This window comes from Rhinoderma darwinii, chromosome 3 (genome assembly GCF_050947455.1).
Source record: "Rhinoderma darwinii isolate aRhiDar2 chromosome 3, aRhiDar2.hap1, whole genome shotgun sequence".
NCBI classification, from domain to species: domain Eukaryota; kingdom Metazoa; phylum Chordata; class Amphibia; order Anura; family Rhinodermatidae; genus Rhinoderma; species Rhinoderma darwinii.
Window position 1 is genome coordinate 277508597 of NC_134689.1, and position 27036 is coordinate 277535632.

The 27036-nt window shown below is 40.7% G+C and overlaps 1 protein-coding gene across 1 annotated transcript in view; it reads left to right on the forward strand.

Moving 5' to 3' along the window:
• The window catches only part of PRTG (protogenin), a 109897-nt gene that overhangs the window by 44219 nt on the left and 38642 nt on the right, over window positions 1–27036 (forward strand). The window contains exons 7-11 of the mRNA XM_075855211.1: window positions 3251–3410; window positions 5458–5705; window positions 12118–12282; window positions 13263–13568; window positions 15783–15971. Coding sequence (XP_075711326.1) covers window positions 3251–3410; window positions 5458–5705; window positions 12118–12282; window positions 13263–13568; window positions 15783–15971 — 1068 coding nt within the window. The remainder of the gene's footprint in view (window positions 1–3250; window positions 3411–5457; window positions 5706–12117; window positions 12283–13262; window positions 13569–15782; window positions 15972–27036) is intronic.

The window sequence follows — 27036 nt, forward strand, 5'->3', positions numbered from 1 at the left end:
TTCAAGTTGTAAGGTAGATCAATACAAAATAAAAGTCAATGTAATGCAAATTTTAACTGCTTCATAATTCAGAATGGTATACAGGTGGTCTCGCTGCAGAACACAACATGGGCTAAGTGGTGGTAATATTGTCGAGAAAAGACATATGCGGAATAAGATCTCGTGAGCTTACCAGACAGTCCTAAGTCACGCCAGATAGTTAGATATATTGGCGCTGTGAGTAATTGGCGGGGACTCCTGCATCCAAAGAATGTGCTAATAGCATAGTGTGTACGCACGCTTTATAAGATGGGAGAGATTACCTGACGTATTGTCATTACGATCCATTAGGAGCGCGGTGTGCGTAGCCGACAATGATGTGGATACGTGGCTCTAGCTGATTTCATCCTAGAAAGCCCCTATACTAGTGATCAACTGTAGGAATGTATATAGTATTACTACTTGTGTGGTGGCCCAAGGCATTGTAGGCATGGGTGGATAACGTCATAGTGAAGAGGTCTATCTTTAGAGAAGCATTCTTCTCCTATTAGAAGCTTTTGTAGAGGAGAAATTAACTAATGGTGGAAATGTAAAAAAGCAGACCATTATTCTATACAAAAAAATAAAAAAAGGGTGTATAGAATTTAAAAAAAAAACTAAAGTATAAACCAATAGGGAAAATTGATGACGATGAAGAAATGAAAGCAAATAGAGGTTATACTCATGCGGTGTGATGGTTGATCATAGTATTTTGTGAACTGAAGAATTTTGGAATATAAAAGCATATTCCTGGTGCCAAATTATCTTTTGATCGTTTCACCGCTGTTTTAGTTCAAGAATTAGACTATCATACCTGAGGGAGAAAAATAGAGATACATGAGGGATTCAATATATCAAAGACTAAATTTCATACACTGTTGAGGCCTCTAGACTCTAGTGACTGTAATATGTTTCCAGAAAGCTTCACAAGATTTTAATAGCTTAATTCTATCACCTCCTTTCTGGGAAATTGGTACATGTTTTAATATCTGGTATTTGAGTTGAGCTATACTGTAATTCGCCTGATGGAAATGAGAGGGAATGGATAGTAATACATTTTTGCATCTGAGGCTTGACTAATGTAGAGAAATGCGGTCCTGGGTTGTTTCCTCAACATATACGAGACCGCACGGACACTTGATTAAATTAACTACATAAGTGGAGTCACAGGTGAAAAAGCTCTTCATCTGAAAGGTTTTGCCTGTTCTCCGGTAGTAAATTTTGTCACTCTTGATGATATTAGTGCATTTGGCACCGTGTATTCACAAGAAGGTGCCACCTCTCTTGCATTGTAAAAATCTACCCTCCTCGGCTCTCACAAGTGTGTCCTTCAGATTAACTGATGAAACATGATGACGCTACCACAGTTAATTAATCTCCCCCTCCTTTTAAAGTGTGCGTAAAAGCAATGCTGCCAGCGGATACTTTTGATGCGGGAGTCCCCGCCAATTACTTACAGCGCCAATTTATCTAACTATCTAGTGTGGTTTAGAATGATCTGGTAAGCTCATACAATTTAATCTTGCTGTTGTATAATTTTTCTCGATAATATTTCCATCACTCTGCCTTTGTTGTGTACTGCAGATAGACCACATGTATACCCGTATGAATTATGAAGCAGATTTAGTTTGCATAAATCGGCATGTAGGCAGAGCAAACTCTGCCTGCAAAAAACTCTGTGTGAACCCAGCCTGAGGCCTTATTTACATGAGCGTGTGTCCGCTGCGTGAAACTCACTGAATGTCCTATACTTGAGCGTTTTTTGCGCATCACGCACCCATTGAAGTCAATGGGTGCGTGAAAATCACAGACATCACTAGGATGCACATACGTGTGCTGTGCGTGATTCGCGCAACAGTTGCTCAAGAAATGAAGAGAAAAAGAAAACCACCTCCATTTCATTTTGCATACGTCAAAACCACGTGACATAGGGATGCCATACGCGCAAAAAAAAAACCGCAGATGCACCAAACTCTGAGACATGGAACTGCAATGCGCGCAAAACGCTGCGTTTTTTACACGCGCAAAATGCACACGTTAGTGTAAATAAGGCCTAAGAAGTCCAGTCAAGTTTTAATTTTTGCTGCGGTTAAGGCCCTTTTACACAGGACGATTATCGGGCAGACAAGCTTTCGTAGAACGCTTGTTCTCGATAATTGCCCTGTGTAAACAGTGCAGCGATCAGCAGATGAACGAGCAAACGATCGATCATCTGCTGATCGTATCGTTTTAAAAAAGTAAAATATTATCGTTGTCGGTAGCACATCTCCCTGAGTAAACAGGGAGACGCGTTGCCGACATGATAATAAGGTATGGGACAAGCGATCGGAGTAACAACCGCTCGTCCCCATCCATAGCTCGTTGATCGGCTGTCGCTGCATCGGCCGAATATCGGCAGGTGTAAAAGGCCCTTCATGTCTTACAGGGATTCCACAGGAATATACTGTATAAATAATTGAGAACTTAGACACTGTTATCATTTGGTACCCAGACAATCCGCATTCTATTGTTATGTATTTATTCCTAGAGAATCCTGATATTGGCTTTTCCTCAACAGTTTTTGTTTCATTTTGTGGATTTTGTTTTATTTTGTGGATTTAAACCTGGACTGCTTCAAAAGATGCCAGTACATTATGCTAAATGTCTGTACAATACTATAAGCAATATAAGCTTATCTGTTAATAAAGTCACTGGAAAGTATTTGTACAACATAGCAACATTGTTTAGTATGAAAATAGGAATATTTTAATTTGTTTTTTAATCTTTCTTTAATTTGTTAGAAATATTGGCAATCTAAAGTAAAAATAAAAATCAGCCCCAGTATACTGGGATTTAAGGTTCACATACACATTAGATGAAAAGCGGTGTCAGGGGAGCATGGACAGAACGATCAGACATGTTGGATTTCAGCATCTGTGGTTGTTATTGTTAGGGACTGGCGGCGGCTTATTCCACTCTCCCCATTGAAAACACAGGCATGCTCAGTCGAGCAAAACGTACACGTGTATAGGAGAGTCAGGAGGAATAGTTGTTGGCCGAATGAGTATTTGGCCTACAGTTATCCAAAGTGTATGGGCAGTTTTAGAAGCAGATCTTTAGTCATCACACTCTCTTCTTTATTATTCTCCAGCAAAAAGGTGAAATATTGCCTTTCATTACACATGTGGGGTGTGTAGATTTAAAAACAGGTGCACAGAATATATTACATGGGTCTTTATCTGTTTCTTTACAGCGCCACCATCGTTTATAGAGCGACCAGATAGTTTGACAAGGCCACGCGCGGGAACTGCTCGTTTTTTATGTCAGGCAGAAGGAATTCCAACCCCCAAAATCACCTGGCTCAAGAATGGCAGAAAGATGCATTCTAATGGAAGAACAAAAATGTACAGCAGGTAAATAAGGTCTTAAGTGTAATATGTCCAGTGTCCTCACATATTATCTGTCAGATTAGATATATCTGTTGGTCTTCACTAGAGATGAGCGAACCGGGACAACCGAACCCGGTTTCGGTCCGAACATCGTGAAAAGTTCGGTTCGCAGCGAATCCGAACTTCACCAGGTTCGGCCGAACACGTTTTGACCGAACCCGGCTTATGAGTCACTGATTTTCCGGTACGCGACATCAGGAGATAGTCACTGTCCAGGGTGCTGAAAGAGTTAAGCGATCGGCAGTAACTGTTTCAGCACCCTGGACAGTGACTTCCGATCACAAGATACATCAACGTGTAAAAAAAATAGACGTTCATACTTACCCAGAAATCCCTGCTTCTTCCTCCAGTCCGGCCTCCCGGGATGACGTTTCAGCCCATGTGACCGCTGCAGCCAATCACAGGCCAATCACAGGCTGCAGTGGTCACATGGACTGCCGCGTCATCCAGGGAGGTCGGGCTGGATGTCGAAAGAGGGATGCGTCATCAAGACAACGGCCGGGTAAGTATGAATTTATTTTACTTTTACTATGGAAAGGGCTGTCCCTTCTCTCTATCCTGCACTGATAGAGAGAAGGGCTGCCGATTAGTGCAGTGCAATTTTGCAGCGAAAACGTGCCCGTAGATACGGGTGGAATACTGGTGACACCGGACCCGTATTTACGGGCACGGGTCCGTAAAAATACTGGTGCAATACGGGTCGCATACGTGTGACCAAGGGCCCGTATTTATGCCAGTATTTACCGGAGGAAAAAAATACGTTCGTGTGCACAACATCGCCTGTTGTATTGTCAGGGCTGGCCTTAGGATAGATGGCGCCCCATGTGAAATTTTCTTTCGGCGCCTCACCCAATCATAAAAAAATTCCCCATAAAAAAGTATAATACCCCCAACAGTATAATGCCCTTTTTAGCTTTTTAGTGCCCCCACACAGTATAATGCCCTTTATAGTGGCCCCACGCAGTATAATGCCCCCTTCAGTGCCCCCCACACATTATAATGCCCCTATAGTGCCCACACACAGTGTAATGCCCCTTTAGAAGTTCCTACTTACCGATAACTCTGTGCTTCTTCCTCCAGTCCGACCTCCCGGGATGACGATTCAGTCCAAGTGACCCCTGCAGCCAATCACAGGCCGATCACAGGCTGCAGCCAATCACAGGCCAATCCCAGGCTGCAGCGGTCACATGGATTGCCGCGTCATCCAGGGAGGTCAGGCTGAATGCCGAAAGAGGGACGCGTCACCAAGGCAACGGTGACGTGTCCCTCTCGACATCCAGCCCGACAACCCTGGATGACGCGACCGTCCATGTGACCACTGCAGCATGTGATTGGCCTGTGATTGGCTGCAGCGGTCACATTGGCTGAAACGTCATCCAGGGATGTCGGGCCGGATGTCGAGAGGGACGCGTCACCAAGGCAACGGCCGGGAGGCCGGACTGGAGGAAGAAGCAGGAAGTTTTTGGTAAGTACGAACGTCTTTTTCTTTTCTTTTTTACAGTTTGCTCTATATTGTTATCGGAATTCACTGTCCAGGGTGCTGAAAGAGTTACTGCCGATCAGTTAACTCTTTCAGCACCCTGGACAGTGACTATTTACTGACGTCGCCTAGCAACGCTGCCGTAATGCCGGGTGCACACATGTAGCCACCCGTCATTACGGGAGCTCCATACATGATTTATTATGGGCTTTCTTGAATTACAGGTTCGGTCCGAATCGAACTTTTTCAAGAAATTCGGCGAACCAACCGAACTTATCATAAGTTCGCTCATCTCTAGTCTTCACATTAGTCAGCAAGTTTGTTACAGCTCATATTGAAATCGATGGAAAAGGGACAGAACATGTTTTACTTTGCGTTACCATGGATCAACACTAACGCTAGGGTAATGTTATTTAAGTGGCATGGGAGGGCATAGCCTATGCATCGCCATCGAGTCTTAGAGTGTAAGTTTATTACTAGAAGCATAATAGTTTATATGGTGTTTTAACTTATGCTAATCTTTTGTTCTAGTAAACTTGTAATCAATCAGATCATCCCTGAAGACGATGCAGTGTATCAATGTAATGCTGAAAATAGCCAGGGCTCTGTAATGTCCCGGGCAAGGCTGACAGTTGTGATGTCTGAAGACAGACCTAGTGCTCCACGTAACCTCAGAGCGGAGACAATGTCCAGTTCAGCCATTATACTATCGTGGGAAAGGCCTCTGTATAACTCAGAAAAAGTCATTGCTTATTCTGTGCATTACATGAAGGCGGAAGGTAAGACTAAGTGAATTGCAGCATGCATTTATGAAAAGCCTATAGATTTCTGACAGCTGCAGAAGGCTTTTGTCCTTTTTTTATACGATTTTTATTTCCAAAACTACCTTCGCTTTCACTCGAGAATGCACTAGTAAATTAAATGTCTACGTACAAATGTCTAGGTGCTTTGTTTTAACTAAGCAATGATTTTTCTTACTATTTGTAATAATGCTCCCACCATACCCATACTATAATCTATATCCATGTTAAGTTGTGGAATTTATGTTTGCATCTTTGCTAGGGTTTTTAATCTGATTTTGCCGATAGCAAAGTAACGGCATTCAGTATATAGAAGTATGCAGAGTCTCTTGTTTAGTTACAATGCTTTTTATCAGCGGAATAGTTGTTTCTTTAGATATGTAAAAAGAAAACAAACATCTTTTGTAACTCTGTCAGTGAACTTGTACATCACGATATTTTCTATAGAGATGAATGCAACTTAATATATAAGTAGTTAGTGTGTAATAGAAAGAGATGCCATTCAAAGAAAACTAACAGGTGTTCTTTAAAAAGGGACAGATCTTGCATTTAAATTAGCGGGTTAGTGCGCTGGGCAAACGAAAGGTCTGATGAGAGTACATGAGTGTATTAATTCCTTGTTAGCAATTTGGAAGCTCTACAAAGGGTTCTGTTTGTAGGCTGGTCTCACCCCCTATTATGACCATTTCATCAGGCCTCCACATGAGGCCCAGTGGCTCATTCACTCCAAGAACAAGGCCTATTAATTTAAGCTTAAGGATCTTGTTTAGCGGGTCAAAAATCGTGCCACGACATTCCTAATTAACAAACCATCAACGGCTCTGTTGTGAGATGCCCGTAATCTTGTCTAATTAAAATGCTTTTTAGTCAATTCAGAAATGTGGGAAAGCTTAATAGCGGAATTTGGTCTTGGGTTTTGTTTATAAATTTAATGGATGGGCGGTGGGGGAGTTTTGATTAAGTTGACATGCATTTTGGTGTGAAATGGACTTGAACCACAACAGCCTTCAACAACCTTATTCCGCTTACCAGTTCTTATGTATAGGAATTAAGACACAACAAAGAGAATCACAGCAATGCAACCCTCTGCATATTTCAATATGAATTGCTGAAATTTTTCCTAAGCTCATTAAGACACAACACATTTATAGAGTGCATTCTCTTTCAGTGCCCCTGCCTTCATCCTATCCAACGTTTATAATAGATTTCAACTATATAATCACCCCTTTTACAATACAGCTTTTTGTACAGTTGTTGTTTCTTATAAAACGTCTTGTTCTTGAATGGCGCGGCTCAGACAACGTGGTTTGTTTCTCCCAACGTTTAATCACAAGGATTTAGGAAGAAGAAATTTTTAAGTGGGTAAATGGTCCATCGATAAGCCATTCGTTTTTTCCCCCCCCTCTTCGATAAAACTTTTTGCCAAAACTTGTTGTGACTAGTTGTGGAACACAGGTCGATTGTTACTTTTAATGCCCTTGAGTTAAATGTAATTACTGATAGTATGTAACAAGATACAGGATTCTGTTACTTTCTAAGCATCCTTTTGTGATTGCGATCAATCTGTGTAGCAGTTCTATTAACCCCTTGAGTACCCAGCTCATTTTGGCCTTGAGGACCAGACCCATTTTTTCAAATCTGACATGTATCACTTTATGTGGTAATAACTCCGGAATGCTTTTACCTATCCAATTGATTCTGAGATTGTTTTCTCGTGACACATTGGACTTTAGTTTAGTGCAAAAATTTGGTCGATAAATTCATTCCTTATTTGTGAAAAACACCAACATTTAGCGAAAATATGAAGAAATTATGATTTTTCCCATTTTAAATGTATCTGCTTGTAAAACAGATGGTAATACCACACAAAATAGTTACCAATTAACATATCCCATATGTCTACTTTATGTTTGCATCGTTTTTTGAACATTCTTTTATTTTTCTATGACCTCACAAGGCTTAGAACTTTAGCAGCAATTTCTCATATTTTTAAGAAAATTTCAAAAAGCGATTTTTTTCAGGGACGAGTTCAGTTCTGAAGTGGTTTTGAGTGCCCTATATATTAGAAACCCCCATAAAACACCCCATTTTGAAAACTGCACCCCTCAAAGTATCTAAAACAGCATTCAGAAAGTGTTTCAACTCTTTAGGCGTTTTACAGGAATTGAAGGAAAGTAGAGCTGAAATTTTCAAATTTCATTTTTTTTTACAAAATTCATATGTAATACATTTTCTTCTGTACCACAGAAGGTTTTACCTGAGAAACGCAACTCAATATTTATTGCCCAGATTCTGCAGTTTTTAGAAATATCCCACATGTGGCCCTAGTGCGCTAATGGACTGAAACACAGGCCTCAGAAGCAAAGGAGCACCTCTTGGATTTTGGGGCCTCCTTTTTTCAGAATATATTTTAGGCACCATGTCAGGTTTGAAGAGGTCTTGTGGTGCCAAAACAGTGGAAACCCCCGAAAGTGACCCCCATTTTTTAAACTACACACCCCAGGGAATTTATCTAGGGGTATAGTTAGCATTTTGACCCCACAGGTATTTTGCTATATTTTCTGGAGTTAGTCTGTGAAAATGAAAATCTACTTTTTTTCTGGAAAAACGTAAAAATTTCAAATTTTTGCAAGAAATAAAGGAGAGAAAGCACCCCAACATTTGTAAAGCAATTTCTCGCGATTACGGAAATACCCCATATGTGGTAATAAACTGCTGTTTGGACCCACAGCAGGGCTCAGAAGGGAGGGAGCGCCATTTGGATTTTGGAGCTCTGATTTTACTGGAATGGTTTTCAGTGCCGTGTCACGTTTGCAACGCCCTGGAGGGACCTAAACAGTGGAATCCCCCCAAAAGTGACCCCATTTTGGAAACTATACCCCTCAAGGAATTTTTCTAGTGGTATAGTTATCATTTTGACCCCACAGGTTTTTTGCTGAATTTATTGGAATTAGTCTGTGAAGATGAAAAGAGACTTTTTTTTGGAAAAAACACAGAATTTTCTAATTTTTATAAGGAATAAAGGAGAAAAAGCACCTCAACATTTGTAAAGCAATTTCTCCTGATTACGGAAATACCCCATATGTGGTAATAAACTGCTGTTTGGACCCATGGCAGGGCTCAGAAGGGACGGAGCACCATTTGGATTTTGCAGCTCAGATTTTGCTGAATTGGTTTCTGGGGGCCATGTCGCGAGTCCCTGAAGTACCAGTACAGTAGAAATTCCCCAGATGTGATCCCAATTTGGAGACTATACCCCTGAAAGAATTAAATTAGAGGTGTAGTGAGCATTTTGAGCCCTCAGGTGTTTTATAGATTTTATTAGAATTGGTCCGTGAAATATAACCTGTAGCTTTAGCTCAGAATTTTTCATTTCCACAAGGAATACAGGAGAAAAGACACCCCAAAATGTGTTACACAATTTCTCCTGATTACGGAAATACCCCATATGTGGTTGTAAACGGCTATTTGGACATACGGCAAGGGTCTAAACGGAAAAAGTGAAATTTCGTTTTTGGAGTGGAGATTTTACAAAATTTGTTTTTGACGCCATGTTGCATTGCGCTGAGGTACCAGTACAGTGAAAACTCCCGAGAAGTGACCCCATTTAGGAAACTACACCCCTCAAGGAATTCATCTAGAAGTGTAGTGAGCATTTTGACCCCCAAAGGTTTTGCAGAAATTAGTGCACAGTGGATGTTGCAGATTGAAAATTGACATTTTCCACATATATGCTATTTCAGTGCCCAATGCGTTGGGCCCAGCTTGTACCACTGGAGACATACGCCCCATAAATTGTTAAACTGTTCTCCAGAGTACGGTAATACCCCATATGTGGTCATAAACCGCTGTTTGGGCACACTGCCAGGCCCAGAAGGAGCGCCATTTGGCTTTTGGAGCGCAGATTTTGCTTGGTAGTAGTTTTGTTTAGTGTTTTACTGGTGTTTCAGTTTATAATGTGGGGGCATATGTAATCTGTGCGGAGTACATACATTTTTTGCGTGACACACTGTCGTTTTTATTGGTACCATGTTTGGCTATGCGCGACTTTTTGATCACTTTTTATTCCATTTTTTTGGAAACAACGTGACCAAAAAAGGAAATTCTGCCATTGTTTTTTATGGTATTTTTTTTACGTGTTCACCGTGCGGGATAAATAATATGATATTTTTTTAGGTCAGGCCGATACGAACGCGGCGATACCTATTATGTCTAGTTTTTGTCTTTTTTTTCATTTTTTTTCTAATTATAAAGGGCTTGATCAGGGAAACAAGGCGATTATTGTTTTTATTACGTAAAACTTGTATTTATTTATTTATCTAAAACTTTTTTTTTAACTTTTTTTTTACTTTTTTTTTTTACTTTTTTTTCACTTTTTATTTTACACATACTAGGGGACTGGAAGATCTGATCTTCTGATCCCCTGCACAATACACTGCACTACTTCTGTATGTACTGATGTAGTGCAGTGTATTGTAACTGTCACTTTACAACTGACAGTTGAGCCTATTACGTCCTGCCTTGGGCAGGACCTAATAGGCTCCCGTACCTGGCAACCAGGAAGCCGTTGCTAGGCTTCCTGGTTGCCATTGCAACCATCAGAACCCCGCGATTTTTCGCGGGGGGGGCAATGGGGTGCAGAGGGAGCCCCCTCCCTCTGTATCAATCACTTAAATGCCGCTGTCGCTATTGACAGCGGCATTTAAGGGGTTAAACTACAGCGATCGGAGAGGACAGTGATCGCTGTAGTTGCAGTGGGATGTCGGCTGTATATTACAGCCGACATCCGATGAAGATGGAGCGAGCACAGCTCCTGTGCCCGCTTCATCCTCAGGGCGTTACTATACGCCCATTTTCGGGAAGGGGTTAATAAAAAGTGTTTTTTTTTTTTTTACACTGCTTTCTCTGATCTCCTCACGTATCTCACAGAAATGAGGAGATCAGAGAAAGTGACAGGAGCTTTCTCCTGCAGACGACGTCACAGACGGCTGTGATTGGTCAGTCTTCAGAGACTGACCAATCACAGCAATCGCCGGCATTGGGGACTGCTAATTGGTCCCCAGGCCGGTAGCAGAGACGGTTAGCTGTCAATGACAGCTGCCGCCGCTGTTCTGTCACTATGTGATTTCACATAGTGACAGTTTATTCCTGCGCCGTAATAGTACGTCGAAGGTACGCTGGCATAAGTGGCCAGCGACGTACTATTACGTCAAAGGTACGCAAGGGGTTAAGAAGCATGTTGATACTAAGGTTTACTTCAAGTTTTAATACAATGTTTTGGAATTGTTTTGCTGCTATTTATCTATTTTAATTTGAAATGCAAATTTTATAACACAAAAGTCAGGAGAAACAAAATAATGTTTTGAATTTTTTAGATCCCTATATGTGTGCGTATAGTACTCTGGTGATAATCTCGCATACAGTGAAACCTCTCCAAAAGACCACATCTTGGTGAAGACCACCCCTTTATCCAGACCAGATTTTAAACTCCATCACTTGTATATATATATTCTTTGAGAGGACCACCTTTAGAAGATGATTTTTCAATGCAATTTTGGGTGGTTTTCTCAAAGAGGTTTCACTGCATATGTTTGACTGTTGGGGAGTAGGGGCTGGTAGCTGAACAGTTCCGATCTAATATAGATGTGGTGCTGGGTTATTTTACAATATGTGACGTCATTGCCTAGCTATTAAAGGGTACCTGTCAGCGACTGCTGCGTCTCTCTCTAAAGGGCAGCAGAACGTTGTGACAGACACTAATTTCTGCGGTCTGTCACTTCGTGTGAATGGGCTGCGATTTTTATTTTTTTAGTACTCATATTTTAATTATTGTAGCGCAATTCAAGCACTGTGAGAAAGGAGTCTGGCGTATTCATGCCGCTGCCCTCCAGCCTCTGATTGACATCTTTCTCCCTATGCATAGCAATCAGCAAGGCTGTCACTTCTTAATTCTGCCCTCAGAGAGTGCCACAAAAAGTTGCTAACAGGTTCGCTTTAAATAACAATTACTAACAGAATAATTGACATTAGGCTGGTATCTCTTTACGGATACATCATGAACGGGGTCATGAGAGTTTGGTGGATCCGTTAAACATATACTATTATAGCCTAGAATTGATAGATGCCACTATTAGACATCCCTCACAGCCTACATTTAATGTATACGTTTGGAACTTTTCCCAGCGTATACGTCAATAAATTTGATGTGAACAGGGCCAAAGTCAGATGCTAATATGGGAAATTTGCAAAGTTATACCTTAAACATAAATTAAAGCAGAAATGAACATAATATTAAAACCTGTTTTTAAAAGGGTTATAAAATTCCTAATTCATTTACAGAAAAAAGAAAAGCGTGTGATTACATGCAGAGTTTATTTTTGTTGTTTCATAGGATTAAATAATGAGGAATATCAGGTTGTCATTGGAAATGACACAAATCATTACATTATTGATGATTTGGAACCAGCCAGCAACTACACGTTTTACATTGTTGCCTATATGCCAATGGGTGCAAGCCAGATGTCAGACCACGTGACACAGAACACACTTGAAGATGGTAAGAGATATTTATGTTGTCTGTTTTTAATATAATGATATTATGTTTCTATGAGTAGATAGAGGGTTATTCGAATATCAGGGTTGGATAAATACCAGGACTATGTGCCTTAGATATTTGATATCTAAAATTGAGTCTTATAAGCCTTCGTTAACATCTGCGTCAGGGCTCTGTTCAGGGGTTCCGTCTGAGCTTCTCGTCAGGGGAACCCATTAACAGAACCCTGAGTGACACAAACAGAAACCATAGGTTTCTGTTTGCATCACCATTGTTTTTAACGGTGACGGATCCGGTGCAAATGGTTTTCGTTTGTCCCCGTTGTGCAAGGTTTACGTAGTTTTGACGCAATCCATAACGTAGTCAACTGCGCTATTCATTCCGTCAAAACGACGGAACCCGTGCACAACAGGGACAAACGTAAACCATTTGCATCGGATCCGTCGCCATTAAAATCAATGGTGATGCAAACAGAAACCTATGGTTTCCGTTTGTTTCAGTCAGGGTTCTGTTCATGGGTTCCCCTAACGGAAAGCTTAGGCGGAACCCCTGAACGGTGCCCTGATGCAGATGTGAACGCAGCCTTACTTGGCTAGAAAAAAAACTAATTGGTTCCTGAAGTGGAGCCTAGACTAATTTGTCAACCCCATGTGTTAAATAATCATCAGAAGACATATAAATAGATAACGTTTATAGGTTGCATTTTGGAAACACATACAATTTTACGTGGTTTCTAACGAACTTTGGAACTACGACATAGCCGTAGTTATATTAAAGAGTAACCGTCATTTCAGCAAACATAGATCAGATTTCCAATTCCCCGAGAAGAACACCACTATAGAGGATGAAATTCTGTCTGGAAGTCTCAAGGATACACTGTACTTTAAAAAAAAAAAAAAATATATATATATATATGTGTGTGTGTATGTATATATATTTGCAGGTTGGTATACAATATGATAAAATGCATCTTATATTTTCAGTTCCACTCCGTGCCCCAGAAATCAGTCTAACAAGTCGCAGTCCAACAGATGTCCTAATTTCATGGCTGCCCATTTCACTGAAATTCCGTCGAGGAAAAATCATCCTGTATCGCTTATCCTTTCGAATGAGCACTGAAAGCTCTGTCCAAGTTTTAGAACTTCCAGGGACAACACACGAGTATTTCTTAGAAGGCCTAAAATCTGACAGTATTTACTTGGTTCGCATAGCAGCAGCAACTAATGTGGGATGGGGAGAATCATCAGTCTGGACCTCACACAGAACACCCAAAGCAAGCAGCATTCGAGGTAAGTGTTTTGTCAAAATATTAATGAGGTTGCATCCGCCACGGTGTATCACTACAAGTTATGTATGTTTATCTCAACATGCTGTCAAGATAAAGCTAAAAAAAAAATCAAAGCACAGTCAAATAAAGTGACTTCTGTAGCAATTCTCTAATATGCTTCTATCATAAGCAGGTGGTGGTTTCTTTCTTTGTTTATGTGTCTGTCAGTAAACAAGGGGCACTTAACGAATGTAATTTCTTCCCCGTAAGGGTGCATCCACTTATAACATAAACACTAAAGTATTTCAGACCAGATTTTCTGTGCGGAAATTCCGCTTCTTTTTCGCAAGAGAAATTGACATTGCTGTAGATTAAGAATACACACCGCAGGTCTTATTCCGCACTTCTTTTTCTTCTGATTTTGTCCGCAACTTGCTAATGAGATTTGTTCAAATCTCATCCACTTTTCTGCTACTGTAATATGCTGCAGAATTTTCGCACAGAAAATCCGTTAACAAAATCTGCATCGTTTGCGCTACGTATGAACATACCCTTACTCTGCTCTTATCCTTAGATTACTTCCACTCATAAAGAGAACTGTTCCATTTATAAAAGTTTTCTTGGGAATTTTTATGTCTAGTTTCCTAATTTGATTTATGACCCTAAAGAGAAGAATGTTAAAATTGGTGCAGTCACATTGAGCATAATAGGTTTCTAATTTATCCTGTAAGTGGTTTTTTATACTAAAGCCAGCTATAATTGGAGGAGAAGCCTACACAGATAATGCAGAACAGAAATACACAGCTATAGCTGGTTATACACTAGTGATTTTGGACGATCATTTTCTGAACCACTTGTTGTTCACGGTTGGTCTGTGAAATGTGTAATTTTGGACGACAATGCCATAACTTAAAATAACAGATCGAGGATCGATCTCTGCCTTCGTATGTGGCCTGGTCTGGGCTTCTATTGATAAGATGCAGATCTGTTGTTTGGCATGAACAACTGTCCAAAGACTGCATCTGATTATGGCAGAAAGTTTTTTTTCCCACAGATATCTGCATTCGGTCGTCAACTGTTACGCTTGTTTGTGTCATGAAAAGTTGTTGGCAGAAAATGGTCTAAACTGTCCTTTTTGTAAGTCCAAAATCTTTAGTGTATGGCCAGCTTAAAGGGGTTTTCCACGTTCTGACAATTGATGACCTATCCACCGGTCATCATTATATGATTGGTGTGGGTCCGACACCCGGACCCCGCACCGATCAGCTGCTGCGGCTGCCTCCGGGCATTGGACGATATTGCTGGAAGCAGATGGCTCTGGTCAAAGAATAGCGGCTGAGCTACAGCACTGTAGCTCTGCTCCTATTCAAGTGAATAGGAGCAGAGCCGCAGTTCTGCCGAACGGCCGCTATGCAGTGGTCGGAGCCATCTGCTTCCGGCTCCAACCACTGCATACCGTTCAAAACATCCGGTGCTCGGAGGCAGCCGGATCAGCTTTATCGTTGCGGCGTCCGTGTGTCTGATCTGCACCGATCATATACTGATGACGTATCCGGTGGATAGGTCCTCCGTTGTCAGAACATAGAAAACCCCTTTAAGACGTCTGAGGTTAAAAAGATTGTCTAGTTTAGAAAACCCATTTTCATATAACCTTTTAGGAATTCTGAGTTAATATAGAGGAATCCTCTTACTCTGGAGGACCTGACCTTTTGACTAATTCAATAGCGTAGTCGACTACGCTATTCCGTCAAAACCACGGAACCCTTGCGCAACGGAGACAAACGGAAACCATTGGCACCGGATCCGTCACCATTGAAATCAATGGTGATGGAAACGGAAACCTATGGTTTCCGTTTGTGTCTGTCAGGGCTCCGTTCCGACGAAAAGCTCAGACGGAACGGAGCCCTAGCGCAGATGTGAACGAAGCCTTAAACCAGTGTTCCTGTCACTTCTTAGTTCCTGAGTATTGCTGAAAAACCAGTCGTCATTTTTTATCTGATATTGTAACCATTGTTTAGCTGTATTTTTAATGATTGTAAATACATTGATCACAAAAAAAGGCTTTGCACGAGAGGACAACTGAGGGACTTGTATCTCCAGTTTAATTTTACATTTTAGGCAGAAGTTATAAAATATATTTTTAAGTTTGACATAAATGAAAATAAATAATTTATTGATCCCACCACAAATACGTTTATAATAGGGCAATAATGAAAATCGAACTGTTATTTTATAGCACCTAGATCCCCAGAATTACGTTTGGATCCATTAAACTGCACAACCATAGCTGTGAGATGGCAACAGGACCCTGAGGATACAGCAACAATTCAAGGCTACAAACTGTATTATAAGGAGGAAGGGCGACAGGAGAGTGGACCTATACTATTGGATGTCAAAGATTTTGATTACAGCATTGGTGGGTTAGGTAAGTGTGGATACTTCACTAGTAAACTTTCTTGTGTAATGTTTTGTCCCTTCTATTTCTTATTCTATGTAATTTAATATGAACTCATAATAAATAGGAAAATAAAATCTTAACATAAGAGTAGGGAACACATCTCTACGTATTGGATTGTATCCCACAAGATTCTGCATCTATAATGAAAAATAAATTATAGGTTTTCTATATCTTACTCTACCTATGATGTCTATATGCTGTAATGTGGTACAACCCCATCTATAAAACAAACAAGTCCTTGGGTAGTCCGTTTAGATACTATAGTTACAGTAGTATTAAAAGAAATAGTTTAAAAAAAGCAAATAAAGCGCAAAATCATTATAATAACTTGTATTTGCCTAAATGCAAATGCACTGGAAACACTACATTCAATTCCGAATCAAAACAATAACAAAAGGTGTCCAGTTTGTGATAATCCTTTACAGAAAGTAAGAAAAAAGGAATATTAGGCTGTTCAAAAACATAGCAGTGCCAGCATTTTTCTCTAAAAACTTAAAAATGTAATGTATAAACTGAAAAAATGTTTCAGATTTCACTTTACTGAACTAATATTTAGTGTCAGAACCATTGTTTATGAGAACTGCTTGACATCTATGTTGCATTGAGTCGACCAACTTCTGGCACCTCTGAACAGGTATTCCAGTCCAGGAAGATTGGACGACATTCCACAGTTCTTCTGCATTTTTGGGTTTTGCCTCATAAACCGAGTTTTTGATGTCACCCCACAAGTTCTCTATGGGATTGAGGTCCGGGGATTGGGATGGCCACTGCGTTACCTAAATCCTGTTAGTCTGTAACTAAGAATTTGTACTGGTGTGTTTTGGGTCATTGTCGTGTTGAAACACCCATATCAAGGGAATTTCTTCTCTGGCATAAGGCAACATGATCTCGAGTATTTTGATATATTCAAACTGATCCATGTTTTTTTGTATGCGATAAATAGGCCCAACACCATGGTATGAGAAACCTCCCCATATCATGATTTTTGCACCACTGAGCTTTACTGTCTTCACAGTGTATTGTGGCTTGAATTCAGTGCTCGGGGGCCATCTGACATACTGTCTGCAGCCACTAGACCCAAAAAGAACAACTTTGCAAAGGAACACATTGACTGGCCCAAGATTTTGTGGACTGATGAAAGCAAATTTGAACCTATTCAGGACATGTGTTTTTTTTTTCAACAACGGGATTTTGCGGAGTGTTCTTACTGGGGTAACTTGGCTTCGCTTAATCGTCTTCTGACTGTATCAGAACTCCCTGGTAACTTCAGATCTTCTTTGATCTTTCTGGAGGTGATCATTGGCTGAGCCTTTGCCATTTTGGCTATTCTTCGATCCATTCGAACAGTAGTTCCCTGCTTCCTTCCGTGTCTTTCAGGTTTTGGTTGCTACTTCAAAGCATTTGAGATCATTTAAAGAGGCTCTGACACCAGATTTTGCAACCCCTATCTGCTATTGCAGCAGATCGGCGCTGCAATGTAGATTACAGTAACGTTTTTATTTTAAAAAAACGAGCATTTTTGGCCAAGTTATGACCATTTTTGTATTTATGCAAATGAGGCTTGCAAAAGTACAACTGGGCGTGTTGAAAAGTAAAAGTACAACTGGGCGTGTATTATGTGCGTACATCGGGGCGTGTTTACTTCTTTTACTAGCTGGGCGTTCTGATGAGAAGTATCATCCACTTCTCTTCAGAACGCCCAGCTTCTGGCAGTGCAGATCTGTGACGTCACTCACAGGTCCTGCATCGTGTTGGCCACATCGGCACCAGAGGCTACAGTTGATTCTGCAGCAGCATCAGCGTTTGCAGGTAAGTAGCTACATCGATTTACCTGCAAACGCCGATGCTGCTGCAGAATCAACTGTAGCCTCTGGTGCCGGTGTCATCGCTCGTCTGACACGATGCAGGACCTGTGAGTGACGTCACAGCGTGATCTCTCGAGAACACGCTCTGTGTCTGCACTGCCAGAAGCTGGACGTTCTGAAGAGAAGTGGATGATACTTCTCGTCAGAAAGCCCAGCTAGTAAAAGTAGTAAACACGCCCCGATGTACGCACATAATACACGCCCAGTTGTACTTTTACTTTTTAACACGCCCAGTTGTACTTTTGCAAGCCTCATTTCCATAAATACAAAAATGGCCATAACTTGGCCAAAAATGCTCGTTTTTAAAAAATAAAAACGTTACTGTAATCTACATTGCAGCGCCGATCTGCTGCAATAGCAGATAGGGGTTGCAAAATCTGGTGACAGAGCCTCTTTAAAGAGAACCCTTCACCTGCCCATACATGTGCAGCATGTAATGGGCAGGGCTGCAAAAACCCTGGGGCACTTTACGTTTTTTTTCTACCCTCCTCCGTTATTTAGATATCGGTTCCGTTATACTTGGCGTCCGATATTTAACCCCATGAACTGGCAATGGGGCATGTAATGGCAAGGGTGCGTGTTACTATGGCTGTGACACTGTCCAATCAGCTACAGACAGTATCACAGCAAGAGCTGGAGAGAGGAGAGCGTGTGCGCGTGCACGCTCTCACTCTTCACTCTTGATTCATGTCTTCACTGTTGGAGTGTGACACAGAGTGTCTATCCATCTCCTTTCATCTCATATTTTAATTCTGTGCTCTATGTGCTTTCGGTATTTAGAGAACTGCAGATCAGAGTTATGGGAGAGAATTCTCCCAGTATTGAGACTCGGGGAGCGAATCACAATTCTCTTTTTAAAGCTAATAGGGCTATTGCCAGTCCAGTCAATGAAATTAAAGGAAATTTAACACTGAATTGACCTTGATGAATTACTATCGCTAGAAAATCAGTGATGGCGATTAATCAGCTCGCATTTCTAACAATGAGCCTAGAGTTTCTGAACTTTATTAAATGGGTAGCTGTGTAGTTAATTTTTTGGGCTACAAGCCTCCCACCATTCTTTATCCCCAGAGTTTTAAATCCTCAATATATTATGCTTAGGCCTCATGGACACAACCGCATTGGTTTTGAGGTCCGCAAAACTACGGGTCAGTTCATAGCTCCATGAACCAATGTATACTGTAAATTTCTGATGATCTAGAATACTTCAAAATGTTGTAATTCATCTTTGATTTTCTTGACTATTGGAAATAAAAAAAACATGTTTACATTTTCTGATATTTCAGAAAATCCACTAATGTTGAGTCATGCCAATTGAGTAATAAGGAAGAAATTATTGCACATTTTGAAAGGATATGACAAGTATTTAGGGAGCTCTTTGATTAGAGGTTGTCCGGCACCTCAAAAAAAATAAAAAATCCCTCAAAACACTTAAGGGTCCCTCATCGAAAAAACCTTATTTCCAATAAGAAAACCTTCTTTTAGGGTTGCTAATCGAAACCCGATATAGCGTCACACACTGTCTTCAACTTACGCTAGTGAGGAGGTACTCTACATTCTTTGAATCACCTTCTCCCTTCTCAGCAAATGATTTACCCGCCCACCCCTTGCCCCAGTAACTGCAGTCACAGAACACGGTGGTCACTGTGCCAGCTCATTGCAGTCAATCGCTTTATGATGCACCGACACAAATGGGAGCAGGAGGCAGCTCTCAGTTACATGGGGCTTTGACAGTGCATCCTTAATTGAGGCAGCTACAGCACTGCTGGTACCACGTGACCGTGTTCTGGATCGGCGATTCTGCACACATATGAAAATTTTGAGTATATTGGTAAGTGATTTTTTTCAGATAACCGGAAGAATGATTACCATTTTTAGTTACCGGATAACCGCTTTAATATGTGCAGTGAAAAATACTAAGTTTAGAAAAATTAGGTTTATATCCTTAGTGATGCAAGGCTTCTCATCAAAGCGTGCGGTTCATGAACGCTTCTTCCCCTTTGTGGCTACACCACACCTACCACCTATCCATTACACAAAGAGTATTTCCTTCCTCACCCTGCTTAGCATACTCTTGATTTATGCAAGCTCTTATTGTGCTCTTGTGTATATAGATCTTCCTGTGTCAGATCTGTCAGTTCTCTATAATTGCCCTAGTTCAAAGCAGGAGGTCCATGTTTTATTGACTATATCGGCACATGCTGCTGATATCAAAAGTGCTTCTCCTTTTAATGTCTTGAGTTGGTAAATAATGAAAAACCTAATTTGCATGTAGATTCAATGTTCTCAGTATGCTGCGCTGCTAAAAAGATAAAAAGACCGGAATTTCATAGGTGGATTGATGGGTATTAGATAGATAGACAGGTAGATAGAATTAATTAAGGTTTACAAATAATGTCCCTTTAGCTTTGCATTGTAGTTTTTTTAAATTGATGTGTTTTCCGTTGCTTATAAGCACCAACATATTCCAAAAAACTGTAGAGCTTGTTATCACAGACCCCACTCGCTGTTTTTGGAGTGTGGGAGAAAACCAGAGTACCTGGAGAAACCCACAAGATACAGGTAGAATATGTAAACTGCATGCAGATGTTGTTCATAAGCTGTATTTGAATCCAGGAGCTGCGAGAGAACAGTGCTAACCACAGACTTTGTATTGCTTTCTTTATTTTCTACCTACAATTACTTTTATCTGCACTCAACATTTATAAAAATCCAAAACACTTGGTTGTTGTTTGCACTAAATTGATAAGATTACTGGAACAAGTTTACATTTGCAATTCATTCTTTCATTCGATAAACAAACTAGTATGCAATCAAAATGATTTTATTTAGCAGAATATAAAGCAGATGTATTGTACTGGCAATAACATATGACAATATAAGCACTAGTTCCTTGCTAGAAGTGTGATGTGAAGTCTCCACTTGACGTACCAGAAACCTTTTATTACAGATTACGGAAGTTGTGTTTTTCATTCTTTAATTTCAATTTGAATGTGTCAGTGTTTTAATGGGTTTCTTTCTGGCAAGCACTTTGAAGATCGAGTTGTCCGGATTTCATTAAATGGTTTAGAGGAAAATGAATTATGTGGCCATTTTCATGAGGTTCAAGATAGCTTTTGTTGTTGGAGAATTTATGCAAACTTCTTAGTGTCAGGTGGCAGCTTGGGCGAAGAGGTCATGGAGTACTACTCAGACGAGGCAGAGGAAAAAAGGCGGGTTGATGACCCCAGAAAAAGACTACTTTAATAATGAAACATTGGGGATTTCCTATTAAAAATGCATTGTACTACAAGTGGTACTTTAGTAGCATTAGGAGGAAAAAGGCTTCTATTGTAGCATCGGCTTCAAATGCTCCATTGTTTGTCTGATTTCTTTTATCTATCTGATTTTTAATTGGTGACTATATATGGTTACTCTGCTATAAAGAAGTGGAAAAAAATATTTGTATCACTATTAGTAGCTGTTAGTTTCAAACCAGAATAAATTCTCAGTCTCACATTTTTCTAAATTGTTTCAACCCCTAAACTGGCTGTGCCCTTTGTGTCTAGGTGAGTTAAAATATAGGTCCAAGATGCTATAGAACTGGTTTATTTACACAAACACACGTATGTACGTACGTATAAATATTATATGCAGCAAGTGAACAGTCCGTTCTTAAAGTTGACGTAAAGGAAAAATGGGCAAGTGTTCCTGGTATCCAGTGGTTAGTACCTACCAGAAGTGGTCCAAGGAAGGAAAACCAGTAAATCAGTGGCAGGGTCATGAGAGCCCAAGGCTCATTAATGTGTGCGGGGAGCGAAGGATAGCATGTCTGGTCCAATCCCACAGAAGAGCTCCTGTAGAAATAATAGTTGAAAAGTTTAATGCTTGCTATGATAGAAAGGTTTCAGAAGACCTAGTGCATCTCAGTTTGCTGCGTAGCCGCAGACCGGTCACAGAGCCCATGCTGACTCTTGTCAACTGCCGAAAGTGCCTACAATGGGCACGTGAGCATCAGAAGTGAACCATAGAGCAATGGATGAAGGAGGCCTGGTCTGATGAATTGCGTTTTCCTTTAAATTACATGGAAGGCTGGGTGCGTGTGCATCGCTTACCTGGGGAAGAGATTGCACCAGGATGCACTATGGGAAGAAGGCAAACAAGTGGAGGCAGTGTGATGATCTGGGCAATGTTCCGCTGGGAAACTTTTGGTCCTGTCATTCATGTAGATGTTCCCTTGACACACGTCACCTACCTAAACATTGTTTCAGACCAATTACCATGGCAACAGTATTCAATGACTGACCTTTCAGCAGGATAATGCACACTGCCAAAATTGTTCAGGAATGGTTCGAGGAACATGACAGAGATCAAGGTGTTTACTTGGCCCCCAATTTCAATTTGATCGAGCATCTGTGGGATGTGCTGGAAGTCCAATCCATGGAAGCCTTACCGCGCAATTTACAGGATTAAAAGGATCTGCTGCTAACATCTTGGTGCTCAATACCACAAGATGCGTTTAGAGGTCTAGGGGAATCCATGCCGTTTTGTGTCAAAGCTGTTTTGGCATCACGAGGGAGACGTACATAATAGCAGGCAGGTGGTTTTAATGTTATATGTAGTACTACACTAGTATGGGCCAACTTCATATTTGTATCTTAAAACAAGATTGTCATTGGACATTTCCTTACTGTTCAGTGTAGAGCTTCTCATTCTCAGTACCCAAATGTTTTTCAGAGCTATGAAATTAGCTGATTACTAGGTGAATGACAGGGGGCATTTGTCAGTTCTTGCCCTGTATTAGAATATCTAAAATCATTAGGCTGTAGTTCAAAAATAGAGCTGCTGCCAGTGGAGAAGAACTAGCATAGATTTAATTGTACACAATTGAGAGAAGCCACCTATGTTTATAAGACAGGTTGGAACCAAGCTGGCGTGGGAATTTGTGCCATATTTTTGAGCTGTATTGCATTTCGCACCGTGTGAGCTGTTAGGCTTTTACCACTAAAGCCAGTTGACTGGTCACAGATTATTTTGAATTGGCAATGCATAGAATTATCAAGACGTTTCTATTGTTTAACATGGTTCTACAGGTTGTACCGCAGACTAGTGCAGATTGGACAATTCTCCTTTATTCCTATGTACTACTGTAAGAAAAAATAAGTAATTGTTAATCATTAGACTTCTCTACGAGAATAAAGTTGGATTTAATTCCTTTTAGGCTTGAACATTTAGTTGAATTATGACTGTGTTATTTGCGGGCTATGCTACTGATCTGCTCTTTTGTGATTACAAAGTGGTCTGGGAAGCCCCCTCCTCCCTTATTCCTTCAGGGCAGGAACAGATATTCAGCACATAGTTTAATGACATTTTTGTTAAAAGAAGGATAAAATCTCCTGGGATTGAAGGGGCCAGTAGGTGAAAGGTGATGGGGAGGCAGTAAAGAAAAAGTACAGCTTTGCTTCCTGGCTGGAAGCATTCAGTCTTCCTTCTTTGCAGATGGTAATCTTGGGTAATGGCCCACAGAAGACCCCTATATCCCCTAAATCTGTTTTACCTCAAATCACAGAACTTTTGCTTTATTCATAAGACATTTACGTCCTTTCGCAAAAACCACTAATGCTTCTTCCAAAGAGCGAACTCACATGAAATGTCAAAACTCCCTAATAAATACATATGCATTGCAATGCAAACAAAGATCAGCAATTCTGGTAAAAAAGAGGTATGTCCCCAAACCTTAATTTCCACAGAATATTCTAACTAGTTTAGAACCGTATATTCTCGTAGTGCCCATTCTTATTGCTTGTACATTCACTTTTTGATGCTGTGGGGTGTTAAAGAAACAGTTCTACAAATTGTTGTCAGAATTGCTTCCTGTTTACAAATGCATGTGGTAATACTTATGTGCATTTTCCCCTGTAAAGTGTCTTTACACGCTATGATAACGCACATTATTTCAGTAATTACAATTGTCTCTCTTGAGCAAATCACGTGTTTTTTGCCTACATTTAACGTATAGGTCAGGAAAATGCTCCCAATGTTAAACATGGGCTGTGCCAGATTCCTAACAGTGGCATCAGTCACCCATAGGCTATAATGGTACCCATTTAACGGAGATGTCATGAATTTTCATCATCCTGTTCATGATGTTTCCGTTAAACGGATACCATTATAGCCAATGGGTGACGGATGCCACTGTTAGGCATGTGTCACTAGCCTCCTTTTTACGGATACGTCCGGAAGCTCCAGTGACCTATATAGACCGTTGCACTGGAGCTACCCGACGCTTCAGAAGCCGTCGTGTCTGCACATCCTGGCTTCTTGGTCTCCCGATGATGCAAGACAATGTCAGCGATCCACACAGAGAAACCTCCCAACCGCGCAACGGCCTTATTTCACCTTCCATGACCAACTAAAATAACGACAACTATATATAGATTTTACCACGCCAACTGAGCCATGTGACCAGGATGAAGTTTAGATCGCAAAATCGAATAATGGCTACATGTAAATACTTCACACATGGCAATATATTGGAGGGCACTATTTTGTGTAGAATCGTACGCTTTATCGTAGTATGTAAAGCCACCTAATCATGTTTTCCTCGCCGAATGACGATAATGGTGCGTCAAAAGGCACTTGTTTGCTCCATTTACATGGAGAAATGATCGTGGCTATATTCGGATGAACGATTGTTAAAGAGGCTCTGTCACCACATTATAAGTGCCCTATCTTGTACATAATGTGATTGGCGCTGTAATGTAGGTAACAGCAGTGTTTTTTATTTAGAAAAACGATCTATTTTCACCAAGTTATGACATATATTTTAGATTTATGCTAATGACTTTCTTAATAGACAACTGGGCGTGTTTTTACTTTTGACCAAGTGGGCGTTGTGGAGAGAAGTGTATGACGCTGACCAATCAGTGACATACACTTCTCTCCATTCATGTAATCAGCGCATAGTGATCTTGCATTGTTCACTATGTGCAGTCACATACACACGCATTACCGTTACTGAAGTGTCTTGACAGTAAATAGACATCGCTTCCAGCCAGGACTGGATGTCTATTCACAATCCCGACACTTCGGTAACGTTTGTGTGTGACTTACTCACACAGCACATCGAGATCATGCCGTGCTGTCATTTACAGCGAGATCACGCTTGCTGTGCTGTAAGTCCCACACAAACGTTACCGAAGTGTCGGGATTGTGAATAGACATCCCGTCCTGGTGTATGTGGCTGCACATAGTGAACAACGCAAGATCACTATGTGCAGAGTAAATGAATGGAGAGAAGTGTATGACGCTGATTGGTCAGCGTCATACACTTCTCTCCACAACGCCCACTTGGTCAAAAGTAAAAACACGCCCAGTTGTCTATTAAGTCATTAGCATAAAGCTAAAATAGGTCATAACTTGGTAAAAATATATAGTTTTTCTAAATAAAAAAACACTGCGGTAATCTACATTATTGTTCCGATCACATTATTTACAAGATAGGGCACTTATAATGTGGTGACAGAGCCTCTTTTCAATACGATTAACATTCAGTTTCCATATTGTTAGCAGCACATCCCCTGTTTACACGGGTGGATGTGCTGCCGACAAACAATTATTTTTATGGCCGTAGAAAAGATCCGATCAGCCGACGAACGAGCGTTTGCACATTCGTCGGCTGTCCGCTGCAAAGTTTACACAAGCAGATGATTGGGAATGATCATTTGTATGAGCAGTCGTTCGCCCGATCATTAGCCCGTGTAAAAGGGCCTTGACACTTCCTATATCTCTCTAATAAGATTTCTCTCTCACTCGATCTGTTCCTCTCTTTAATAACCTTTACCCACTCACTTTCTCTCTCCATCTCTCTCTCCCTTTCTAGTAATATTTCTCTACCTGTCACTCTCTTTCCCTATTAAACCCTCCCTCTCCCTCCCTTTCTCGTTCTCTCTTCCTACGTAGATGTCAAGTATACGGAATATGTCACTTTGCATATGTAATAGTTTTAAAAAATAATTTTCTGAGCTCTGAAAATCCCAGGGTTAAAAATGGATAGGCTTACATCAATAACCATTGACATTAATTAATAAGGTTTCCTCCCAGATAGCGGTTAATAGATATTTATGCTGAAGTTTAATTTGCATCTAACACAGAGGGTGGTAATTTAATATGCTGTGAAATTTTCATTCACTTCAGTGGGAATTTCAGCCTGTGGCAGAATGCATTTAAAGTGTTGAATGCTGGCATAGAACATGTAGAGCATTTGAAGATAAAATTCTTGAAAGATACATGCCCCTATTGAGCTCATGTATTCCTTATACATATCTAAGTAAGTGAGTCTTTTAGATAGACTGTATTGGTTGCATATGGCTTCCATATACACGGACAACACTTAGGGTCCTTTTACAGCAACCAATTTTATCCGTAACAACGACTGCCGATCAACGAGACCGCTCGCTGATCGGCGCTCGTTTGCTCCTTTCACAAGGTGCTATATCCATAATGTATGGGGACGAGCGATCGTTACTGTGATCGCTCGTCCCCATGCGTTACCATTATGTCCGCAACACATCTCCTTGTTTACACAGGGAGATGTGCTGCCGGTAACAATAATATTTTCTGCTGCCTAAACCATTTGATCAGCCGATGAACGAGCGTTTCCTCGCACAACGGCTGATCGTTGCCTGTTTACACAATGCAATGATCTGGAACGAGTGTTCATATTATATCGAATGAACAACACTCACTGTAGGAAAAGGGAAAGACCAAGCACATCCCAAAGGCCATGATTTATAGGGGGAAAGCTGAAAAAGTCACTTAACAGTGACTCCTCGATGATCATAGCAGATCTCTGCTTTAGGAAAAAATGAAAGCCTCAAGGCCTTTGTCTGTCTCATGTCATTGACTTTAGAGCTGTGGAAGATGTCTGTATATTTAGCAAATCTGTGAAATGTAAATGTCCTTGTTACTGATTGTCAGGTCACTATAGCCATGCATGAGTCAGTTGTCTACAACTAGAAGTCTTCTTGTCATATTTATAGCAAGTTACACAAAGTTGTCATTTATTACCAGTGATTGCAATTATGCAAATATAGATTAAGCCCCCTGAGGCACTATGCGGCTTAACCATTAACCTTTTAGTTACCTGTTAACTAAAAAATCCATTGTCCTACTGGCCTCCCATGCTT